The sequence below is a fragment of the Branchiostoma belcheri genome, unplaced genomic scaffold, assembly GCF_001625305.1.
Source record: "Branchiostoma belcheri isolate BF01 breed outbred unplaced genomic scaffold, Haploidv18h27 scaffold6, whole genome shotgun sequence".
In the NCBI taxonomy this organism is placed as follows: Eukaryota; Metazoa; Chordata; class Leptocardii; order Amphioxiformes; family Branchiostomatidae; genus Branchiostoma; species Branchiostoma belcheri.
This window is the reverse complement of record NW_017804242.1, coordinates 1282483-1294426: the sequence shown is the minus strand read 5'-3', so window position 1 is coordinate 1294426 and position 11944 is coordinate 1282483. Positions and strand designations below refer to the sequence as shown.

General features: G+C 45.0%; 1 protein-coding gene across 1 annotated transcript in view; it reads left to right on the top strand.

Annotated features, from left to right (window-relative positions):
* The window catches only part of LOC109482222, a 26532-nt gene that overhangs the window by 1759 nt on the left and 12829 nt on the right, over positions 1-11944 (top strand). Inside the window, exons 5-23 of the mRNA XM_019784914.1 lie at positions 225-399; positions 1990-2213; positions 2416-2575; positions 2860-3153; positions 4005-4160; positions 5228-5620; positions 6036-6323; positions 6607-6884; positions 7154-7331; positions 7474-7752; positions 8120-8530; positions 8678-8774; positions 9044-9228; positions 9604-10149; positions 10338-10403; positions 10495-10650; positions 10842-11155; positions 11351-11438; positions 11644-11831. Of these exons, the coding sequence (XP_019640473.1) occupies positions 225-399; positions 1990-2213; positions 2416-2575; positions 2860-3153; positions 4005-4160; positions 5228-5620; positions 6036-6323; positions 6607-6884; positions 7154-7331; positions 7474-7752; positions 8120-8530; positions 8678-8774; positions 9044-9228; positions 9604-10149; positions 10338-10403; positions 10495-10650; positions 10842-11155; positions 11351-11438; positions 11644-11831 (4476 nt within the window). The remainder of the gene's footprint in view (positions 1-224; positions 400-1989; positions 2214-2415; positions 2576-2859; positions 3154-4004; positions 4161-5227; positions 5621-6035; positions 6324-6606; positions 6885-7153; positions 7332-7473; positions 7753-8119; positions 8531-8677; positions 8775-9043; positions 9229-9603; positions 10150-10337; positions 10404-10494; positions 10651-10841; positions 11156-11350; positions 11439-11643; positions 11832-11944) is intronic.

The window sequence follows — 11944 nt, the reverse complement described above, 5'->3', positions numbered from 1 at the left end:
AGAGAGAGAGAGAGAGAGAGAATGGTTTATTCAATTAAAAAGACGTTTTCAGCACCAGTGCTGAATTGCGGTTTCTGTACACTTATACGTAATTCAAAATCTTAGACTTATCAGCATTATGCATGACAAATAAGGATTAAAAGCAAGTCACAAATCCTAGATAATCACTACTTCATCACTAAATCCAGAGGTTTGGAATCTCAGATATCTTGTCTTCTTGTTAGGTCCATGCCGGTCCAAACAAGAAGTACTTTGTGAGCAGACATACCAACGTCGCTTGGAGCCAGAATCTGCAGGGAGGAATACCTCACGTCCACGAAGCGTTCTTCGATCTTACCACTGGATCTCAGGCAGCGGGACAATATCTTCGGGTAAATTGGGGCACCCAGGGAGTGGAGCGTAAGTTGTCGTATTAAAGTTGCCGTAAGTTGTAAGTTGTCGTAATAAGGTAGAGTATCCATATGTGTATCTGTACAGTCGATATATACCATCCCTTCAGCATCTACACACAAGCCTCACAGACACGCGGTGCTACGGCAGGCTGGCTATACAGTATTACACTGAACGACGAGCGGTTTAAAATCTCAACAAAAATTAGTTGTCACAAAATCCATTTTAAATCATTGTATAGAAATGTAGCGGCATACTGAACTGTGTATAATGTTTCAATCTGCAGCGCACTGTCCATATGGATGGCGGGTGTGGGGAGACTCCTGCTACTATTTCGGAAGGTCTGAGGTTCCCTACGAAACAGCGGTTTCAGCTTGTCATAACATGGCAGGTCAGTGTAGAACATCTTCTCATGTCAGCAACACCGCTAACGTGTATAGAGCACATGTATCAAGCCCCTGTCACACATTCAGAACCTTCACACGACAACCACCCTAGCCTGAGTGTCAGCCTTGTAAGCTTTCGTCCGCTACCCAAGATCCGCTACATGCCGGACGAAAGGTAACAAGATTGGCAGTAGGTTTGGAGCAGTATTGGAGCAGATTTAGGCCACGCCTATCTATCAATACGAATCGAATCAAACTTGAATCAACTTTGACTGCCAACCACTGCTGATGAGGACCTTTATTCCTATCTTCATGTCTTGCCAATTATTTTCGGTCCCAAACAGGAGGTTTTTACAATACAGTTTTTTCTGCTTTACCAGCTCACGTGGTTGAGATCAACAGCGAAGCTGAACAGGCGTTTCTCGGCGCCATCACGTCGGCCAAAGATGGGGACAAATACTGGGTCGGACTGCGGTTCTCTCAGGTGCTTCATGAAGTTTTATACTGGGATATCTACCTATCTCCCTACATCTGCATGAAGTTTAAACGACCCCCCCCCGCTATTCCAAACAACGGGTTTTCTAGACCATTCCAATTTGCCTCATAATTGTAGGGGTGCATCCGAAATATAACATTGACCCCGAAAACAGCAACGGCAGAAATACTCATTCGTGCATCATCACGGGTATCCCCGCAGACGGCGTATAAAGTTGCATGCCGATTACACAAAGGGAACCCCGATTTCTAGCTGTGAACACGAAAAAACGACTGTTCACAACACTCCGTCCGGAGGTCCTGACCTCCTTCACGGAGTAAAAACGGACCTTTGACATCTTGGTTGCTATCTAATTCCATTTTTTTCTGCTGGTGGACATTCCTCCATGCACATTCTGCAGTCCAAGTCCTGGTACAACTGGTGGCACCAAGTTCCTCTGGCTGCGCAGTCGTCCTGGTGGTCTCCTGGCACCGACAAAACGGCGGCGTTCGGCAGCGACACCTGTGTGATCATGGGCCGAACTGCAGCGTTCAATTGGACAACTCAGCACTGTGGCCTGAACTCCCGCGTCATTTGTGAAATGGACGGTGTGTTGTTGAAATTATTGTGAATGCTACAGGATGGCTGCTGCTTGGACATTTTCTTCCAGTTATGCTTGGGGCTTAAGTTCTGAGACTGGTGAGTTATCGGTTGTGATTTTTCTGTTCACAAAATCAGGGTTGGCCTGCGGGACGATTTCCCAGATCAGCCGCACGTTTTACGCCGACGCCCGCCCCTGGATGGACCTGGATTTCGGTCGGGAGATGTACGTGGCCGCGATAGAGACATCGGGCGACGTGAGCACCAACTCCTACACTAAAGCGTACAGTCTTCAGACAAGTGACGACGGGGCGGTGTACAACAACCATGGAGCCAGCTCCGAGCCGTGTACACGTGTTAAGGTAACTTTGATGTCAACATTTAGAAAGGTTTTGACTCTAATTGTTTCAGTAATTATGTGTAATTATAAATTGATGAATATTACTAACATATGAGAATCATTTTTCACATGTGACAGTGGATAATTCACAGGATCAGCGAGAAACTCCAAATAATTCTCTGCGATGAGAGATCGTTGTGTGTGTTTTTTTTGTTATGTTTTAGGTGTATCAAGCCAACACTGAACCAAGAACAACTGTCCGGACCTTTATACAACCCCGCATTTCCACGAGGTACCTGCGAGTCATTCCGGTTGCCTGGTTTGGCCGCCCGACACTGACCCTGGGCGTGCTCGGGTGTGAAAGTGCGCTGATCGCTGCGAGGCGTGAGTACTGACCTAATGCCTTACTGTCGTCTGAAGGTAGTTACTATGGTTACACAATATGGTTCATGCCAATCGTGGTTGCACCCTCTTAAGTGCGTTACAGAGCTTTTTCTCTTTACACTAAACGTTTTGCATGCAAGAAGACGTTTGTGGGAACGCGTTTCGGAAATGTTTTTGAACACGCATTTATGTGTTTTTGAAAACTTATATAAAGCTAGCCCGTGTTATATTTTGCCCGAACACTGCATGGACTTCATTCGCCGGTCTTTGGTTCCAAATCCCAGACCCGGGTACTGTGATGGGAGTGTTCGATCGGAAAGTCAACTTGGATTTCCCCGCCGCTCATCACCACTGCTCAACGTTCCACAGCAGGATGGCGTCATACAGCGAGCTTCTCGCTGCGTTTCACGCCGGCATGACCGACGCTTGGCTTTCATGGCTAACCGACCAGCGTGCCAGATACATCATAGAACGCCTCATTTCTTACTCGGCTTATCGAAACAGCGGAATAATCAGTTGGGGTCTTCGGCCTACTTCGTGGCTACTTGGCGTGTTTTGTATGCAGACCATGTCAGAAAGTAAGTGATTTTTATGTTAACCGAAGGAAAACATAGTGTTTTTGCTCAGTTTCCTCTTCTTTTTCTTCATGTTCTTCTCCAACAAGTGACCTCCATCCTGTATATCTGTATCTGTATCTGTATAGCCGGTATAACCGCCTTTCGGCGTAACACACCAGCTTAATGTAGCATCCTGGTCGATGATATGAACCAGACCGTCTCTCACCATGGTAACTGGTGTTGGGTTACATCATGTTGCATTTTTATAGTAGGAAGGATTTAGACTACTGTCACTATATATGTGATTGTGTATATGTGAAAGTGACTTGAAGTTTACAAAATCTGGCATGGAGTCAACAACCCTGTACAGACTTTGTCCTGTTATGTTAAAGTACGTCACGTTGTTTCAACAGATTCATGAAAAAGAATGCTTAACGGAGTTCTGAAATTTGTTGTTAAGGGCTGGGATGTCCCACACCGCTCGTTGCTAGGCAGCCATGTGCCTGGGATGACGCCACGCCTCGCGAGTGCGAGCTCCACGGGTGCTGCTGGGATCCGTACCCCGGGTACCCGAGCTGTTTCCACAAAACAGGTCAGGAGGTTTTGTATCTTCGAATCGAAGTCCAGCGTAGTTGTCATCGCACTGGCAGCATAGAAATTGCGCGTATTTAACACATTACTTTGTTTCAAACACAGACAATATCCGAACGAATTTTCGACTGTGCTTCTCAGAAAATCAAATGAAAAAAAAAGTGGATCACGTTAACTTATGGACACATGACGTCATGAGCAATTGGTCACGAGGTGCCAGGAAGTTTATACCGCCCGCCGTCTCCCTTGAGTTTATAAACGTATTTGTTGTTACAACTCAGCCGGAACAAACATCGCACTGGAGAAGAGGACATATCAGTCGACAACACTTGACGAGACCGGCCTCTCTTGGCACGGCATTGACGGCGTCAGAACCACGAACAGCTGCGACGAGAACGGCGGCGCATGCGTCAAAACAGCGAACGCTTCTAGTCAAGGTTGGTGTGTTTTGTTTGTTCCCCGTTTTGTGACGCGGATGACATCCGATGTGTGGCTGGGCTTCGTCCAATTCCTGGATCGAATTTTTTTTTCTTTAATCCAACGAGTGCAAGGAGTCCATTTACAAATCGGATGGCGTCCAGGTTAAAGATTTCACACTGATGTAGTTTAATGGGGCCCCCATGCCCTTTTCCGTAGAGCGTAATCGGCCGTTTTAATTCTACGTAGAGCGTAGACGGACCGCTCTAATTCAACGGAGAGCGTAATTGGCGCATTTTGCGTAGAACGTATTAGCCGTTTTAATACTACGTAATGCGTTGTAGCTACTTGGAATTTATCGTAAAGCGTGAATTTCCAAATTCAGCGTAGAGCGTTGTCGCCCCCCCCCCCATGCAGGCCATAGGGTTAATATAGGATATCAACATGTTAAGTGCTCAGTGTGGGAACTTAAGTGGTAGAATTTAGATCTAGTGTTACTTGTAAAGTCTGAGCCAGTTGAGATTTATAATCGCTGGCTTGGGGCTAAAGTTATAGACGGGATTTGCTCTTATGGCATCATTCCCGTGTCAAAATTTTGGCATAAAAAAACGTAAAAAACGTTTAAAAAACGCCACGGTTTACGTCCGTGTAAGGCTTTGCAATTTCCGTGTAAAAATTACGCACGTTGAAAACGTTACGTTTTTAGGTCAATACGGCACGTTTTATAGCATAGATACGCCATGTATGCCAGGTGAAGCCAAAATGCAATCATTTGGTCAAAACTTTGCTTGCTCTGGAACTGCAGGGGCAGTTAATGATGAAGACAATTTATGGCGAAATTCTATAAATCTCCTGCATTACATCATAGGACTATTCAAGCTTCTGACAAATGTAATTGAGAACGAAAGAAACAGATATTGATTATGGATATGAAGACTTACTTTGCATAATTAATGAAAAAATAATTCCATAATGGTAACTGCCTGGAATTTCATACTTAGGGTATTTGAAAGTTAAGTGGAAGGGTTAACATCATTTGGCGAAGGTATGAGATCGTGGAAGTCTTATTAATCTATTTTTTCAACAGGTTGCCCAATAGCAGGCTACGTTAGTTTTGACGGAAGTTGCTACAAGAGCTTCACGGAGCAGAGGACGCGTGATGAGGCCAGACAGACCTGTGCAGCAGACGGGGGGATTTTAGCCATGCCGAAGGACAGTGCCACCAATACCTTTCTCGCTAATCTAGCAGACGTAGTAGGGGGTCGCTGGCTTGGGCTGACTGACGTCAACAATGGCGGCCAGTGGGTATTTGAGGACGGCCAGACCCTGACATCATTCGGCTATGCCAACTGGCTCCCCGGTGAACCACAACCCGACTCCGGTAACGGTGGCTGTGTGGGGTTTTGGGAGGGCGGATCATTCTGGGATGAGAAAGAGTGTTGGTACGTCAGGGGATTTATCTGCCAGCTGCAATTGCAAGGTATGCACCCTTGGCCTCTTTATATTAAAATCGATATTTCTAGTAATGACTAATTTTACTAAATCGCAATTTAGTCTTTCTAGCGGCGCAAACGTAGTTTGAAGATTCAACCTTCGCCAAGAAGGTTATGTTTTCAGTAGCGTTTGTCCGTCTGTTTGTCTGTCTCTGAACAGCATAACTCAAGAAGCTTAATATGCATTGTCATGACACTTGGTAGGTGGGTAGCTCACGATAAGACGTAGAAATGATTTTGGGCCCCCTGGCGGCTTTTGATGGTACTGCATCAGAACTTCCGGTTTTGATATCTCATGATCTGGACATGCTAGGGTAACGAATTTTGGATGGTAATTAGCTCTTGGGCCAGGGAAAAAGTGACACGAGTTGTTAAATCGATGTCCCACATTTTATTCTCCAGAAGTGCATCCCTGGTGGTATGTGGACTTAGACCGACAGTGGTCCATCGACAGGGTGACTGTGGTCAAACCCGGCTCTGTCGACCTCAACCCCTTCTTCATCCACATCGGCGACCATCGGCACGTGTCGGCAAACCCTCAATGCGGGCAGAACCACAGCATCGCCGTCAACCAGTCAGAACTAACCGTCTCGTGTGGAGGCCTGCGGGGTCGGTATGTGGGGATCCGTCTGGGAGAGGCGCGACTTCTGCAGTTCAGCGAACTCGAGGTTTACCCTGTCTCCGATGAAGGTAATGGTTGTATAGACATTACATTATATCACAGCTTTTTCACTCCTGTTGGTAAAAGTTCTAAGTATGCGGAAACGACATACATGTACCAAGGACATTGAAGCTCCTTACATTTATATGAAGACATACGCACCTAAAAGATCACCAATATCGTGAGTGAGAGCTTATTGACAACATGTGGAAGAAGCTGAGAGTATCGTAACATAAATCTTAAAAATGATATTAGAAATGATTACATTCGTCTGATTGACTGTAGTCTCCGAACCACATGCTTCTTTCACAGCAAATATCGGAGGAATAAACGTCGCCGCTCTGTCCCGTGGCGGACGGTGTGTGGGCGCGTCACAAAACGCCGCTACCTGTGGCGGCATCATCGACGGTCAGCTGACGCCACGGCCGGGGCAGCTCGGCTGGCTGAGTTCGCAGGGGATCGGCTCGTGGGTTCAGCTGAAGTTCGATGGATACTACTTCATCAACCGAGCCAAGATCGCACAGTCTACGTGGAACACAGGCCAAATCAGGACAATCAGGTTGACGTTCAATGACGGATCCTATGAAGACGTGAGTACCTTTTCTTAGCTCTCAGTAATATAATGAATGAAGACCATTATTGCACATTTAGACCCCCCCTCCCCCTTCCCTTGGCATGATATTGTCCAGGATTTAGGAGGATTGCCGCTAGCGCTGCCGATGATGACGACTGTATGATCGTTTCGTATCTGTATATTGGACAACAATCTGATTGTCTTCTCACATCAGTAGATAAATGTTAATGCATAAATGTAGATGAACTCACACGCCTTTTATTGTTGTGGATGTACGACCCGCAGGTCGAACTCAGGCAGCGTCAGGGAAGTGACCAGTACGACGTGACGCAAGTTTACTACGATGAGTTCCTCTTCGACACGACCAAGACAGACTCCGTAAAGATGACTGTCCTCAGCGCGTATACAGCTGCCTCCACCAGCGGCCTCATTGAGGCACAATTCATCACGGCCTTTCCGGAAGGTTAGTCCCTTTACTCTGGAAAAAATTCAGCAAAGGTCTGTTTGTTTCTTTGTCATACCCTTTAGACCTAACACAACAAGCACAAACTGCATAAGACAAGACTGTTTCTGGAATGCACAAATTTTTCACCTTAGTTACATACATATTTATGTTACAGACTTTCAATTGATACCTGCACTCGTAAGATTCCGGCAACACATCGGTAGGAGCTCACCAATGTCGGTACTCGCCGAAGCGTATAATTTGTCTCTTGCTGACTGCGCGATCAAGTGTCTGGAGGAACCCGCGTTTTTCTGCCAGTCTTTCCAGTACAAGGCCGGTACAAGAAACTGTGAGATGTTCGGATGGGCAGCTCCTAAAGACGGAGTGGAGCGATTGGTCACGGATCCAAGCGTCTCATATTTTGAGAGGCATTTTGAAAGTTAGTATATTTCCAGTTATTTTTTATGCATTATTTAATGACAAATTTTCATTTGTTTGGCCAGGTTTGGTTGCGATTTCACTAACAATGCCGTGAACGTGAATAGGTTTGAGAGCTTGGAATTCAATATAATCAACTGAACCGTGCAACAACAGATTGATATTTCTCGTCACTTTTAACCAGCATTTTTCCATATTTCAAGCTGCTCTCATCGTAATAAACAATTGAAATGATCATGAATGGCGATCATACATTTTCTTTGCTTTTTATCTAAGTTAGGAATGCACTGGATATGAATACAATTCAATCACCAAATATAAGTAATATGTCCCCTCTCACCGTCGCAAATCTTTGATCTTTTTTTCAGCTTATTTTCTCTTCGAATGGACTCCACGAATGACGTGCTCGTGTATGTATGGGGACGGCGCCACAAGTGTACCACAGATTGGACCTTGTTTGACGCAACGTCCTCGGAACCATTGGCTGCACACCGCAGAAGGAACTCTTCGGAACGGAGAAACGTCACAGTGTCTTGAACTTCTTCCCAACAACGTGGTTGTCATGACAACCTGCTCACCAATCAGAGAGTCCATATTGTTTGACGTCATTGATGACGCGCTGAGCTGGAGGGTGTTGGGAAGAGAAGTTTGCTTTGATAACAGAGACGGCGTGGTGGAACTGGTGAGCTGTCCCGATGGCAGGAACAAACTGAGGAAACTGCAGCTACACGAGGTGAATGAGCTGGTGACGATGTCCACTCCGTGTGACGTCAGAGAAGGTAAATCCGCATGGCTGTTTTGGATCTTTTGGTCGTGCCAAGGCTGTGTCCATTTCCAAATGTTCCTTTGCAGAATTTAAATATGATTGAATTGCATTTGGGAATATGTATATATAGATTAGAAAGCATTTGCCATGACGTTTTCAGACTCAACAACAGAGGGTACTGAGATCCTGGTAGAAGAAGTTGAGCCCGGTACAGTGTTGGCACGTTGGAACGTATCAGGGTACGCCTGTGAATTAAGGTAGGTTCCTTCTTACCACACTAGACGTCTAGACTATACCAATTAAGGTTGGCCATATTTAAATGCGGCACACTCTCGAGCGGTCAGAAACCAACGCCAAAAGCCACACAAAAAACAGCCATTCCAAATATTTTCTTCTATACTAAGTAGTTTAACGAAATTAAAAAAAAAACACGAGACCAACGAGAAAACACGGTTTAGCCTACCAAAAGCTAATACACAAACAACAACAATTGACAATTGGCAACCCTTTCATATGTTTTCCGTAGCATGGTGTTCGTTGCACAGACAAATCTTAGGGACGGTTTTACAACGAGTTGGAATGTTTCTTGGGACACGACTGCTTTCAACTTCACCAATGTTGAACGTGAAGTCTCATACCTGCTGGAGATATACCTCATGACACCAAGAAGCAACATCTACCTATCTTACTCACGGACCATAATGTTAGGAGGTAAGACCTTATTGCCTCTGTGTTGATTGTTTTCGGTGTGTCTGTTTGTGTGTCCGTAATGTCAGGAAGTGAGGGGGAAAATTGTGTAACCGCAGACTGACAGGAAGGTCAAATTGGCAACCAAATGGTCTTCCGCAGGCCAGAAGGAAGTGAATGGTGTCACATTTGCCTCATTTTCTGTCTTCAGTTTCCTGTTACATTCATGTAGCCTTACGTACGCTAGTAGGAAAAATAAATGTACAGAATTGGCCAATCAAACACAATTGAAAAAGAATTCCAGGAAACGTTGTTTGTACTTTGCTGAAAACAATTTTTGCACGTTCCAACAGGAGGCATTGTTGTAGCATTTTAGGAAATGTTGTTTGTACATTGCAGGAAACGACGTCGAGGTTCAAAACTTGACGGTCTCGCTAGTGACAGAAGAAGGGTTTTACCTCACCTGGAACGTCACGTCATCTTTAGTGATCGGGTATCGTGTTACATATCATCCAATGAACGGCCAGGAAATTGCCCAGTTGTATGTGCATCACCCGGAATTGCATTTACGGGGGCTGCTGCCAGGGGTCGAATACAACGTGACCATAACAGCCATTACTGCAGAATTTGAGGGTAGCGGCGCTAATCTCCAACAATACACGCTACCGAGAACAGCAGTGGCCCCCCCAAGTGATTTCCACGTGGTAACCGTGAGGGACCGTTCGGCTACCCTGATGTGGGCGGCACCAGGTGGCGAGGTTGTCGCGTACGTGCTGGAGCTCATACCTGCCGTTGCTCCATCGGAAGCTGTAAACATTTCCCTGAGCAGCAATCTAACAACCACGGATGTGACAGGGCTGATCCCCCTTCATCCTTATATCGCCAAGCTGTATGCAGTCGGTCCGGCTGGTTTTAGCGACGGTGTGCTTATTCCCTGGATAACAGGTTAGAAGCTGAGATTATTACCTCGTTCATGGTTGGTTTTCCTGTTTATGTACTATGCACGATTTTTCTTAATTATTGCCGGGTTACAAACCTCGACTAATCCCATAATAGTCTTCCGACTCTCTACTAACTCTGAATGTAGGAAAATAAACACATCAACTGAGACAATGTATTTTTCCTCCGCCCAGAATCGGCCACCGAGCAACAAACATCAGCACCTACACCTACAGTCATACCATCTACAGAACCCACCAGTGAGTGTCTAGATAAATAAATATATATATATATATATATATATATATATATATATATATACATATTAACTCCTAATATATTCCAACCCAGACCCAGAAAGTGATACCGATGTGGAGGTGCTGAGTGACGACGGGTTTGGAGGCTTTGTACCACGGGCGCGGGAAACCGAAAGTTACGAGTCGTGGGGAAGCGAAGACCCCGAACAAGAGTCTGAAGTCAGCAGCAGTTCGGCTAATGAGGATGACGGTTGGTTTATTAAGAGTTGATTGGCCGCAAATGCATGTCAGTTAAATATATAAAAAAGAACATACTGTGGACACATAAAATGTACGTAGTTTGAAAAGTAGTTTGTTGTGTAAGAACATGAGTGCTTTCCAAATACAGGAAACCTTATCCTGCCCGACAAAAAACAGGCTATGATTTATGTTTTGTTTCAGATCCTTCCGAAGGACTTGGTGCGGATTTCCCACCGCTGATGGTCGAGGGTCTCGCCATCCCCTCCATTGATGCCGTGGATGTCACTGACATCGCCTCAACGGATCCTGTGGTGCTTGTAGAAGGACTTGCTGCGGTAATGCAACCGGTAAGCATCAACGTGGCCACAGGCACAGCGCACCAGACCTGCAAGCAAGCCTTGGATACACTGAAGATTGCATCAGAGCGTCTGCAGACCACAATCGCAGCTGGCGTCCTTGCCCAGTTATGTGAAGCTGTCATCAGAGCCTGTGGAAACAAGTCATTGGAAGAACAGGTTCGTTTTTTTGTCTGAAAATGAATAGCTCGATCAAGTCTTTAGCATTATCTTATACGTCTGTTGGATGTTTGATGGAAAGGGGTGTTTAGGAAATATTTATCAGTAAATGTAGCGAAAGTTCTTAATATAATTTTGCCAGTTAAGCAAATTCTTCTTCATATAGTAAATGTTGTTTCCTTCATATATCTAAAGCTTTCCTACCTCACTGTTCTGGACAACCTGAACGACGTACTTGGGAGAAAATCAGTGACGACGCAAAACACCACGCGCACCAGTACAGGTAAGATGGTGTCGAGGTCCAATTGCAAGACGCAGGTTTGATCACAGTTGTCACAATTTATTGGTTGCATGTAAAGTACAGTTAAGATGTTAGATATCTGGTCAGTCTATTTTAGAGTACTTAGTACTGAAGCAAAGACAGCCTGACAAATCTGTCTATACTCCTGCACCCATGTATCCTAACCAGTTTTGGTATTGTGATTCAGATATGTTACGCACCGTTGGACACCTCATCTATGAAGCACTTGATCAAGCTGACGACGATTCTGTTGGGAACGATGACTTGTTTTCACTGTTTTCACCCGAAGAGCGAGCAGATAGGGATCGGCAGGAAAAAGAAGAAAGTGACCAAAAGGTAGCAATTATGTTTATCCTCCACCACAACGCATATGACGTTATCGTTTTCAATGGTTTTCCCATTTCCCATCAATTTACTCTCATATAAGTAGTGTCATATATATATATATATATATATTATATATATATATATATATATATATATATATA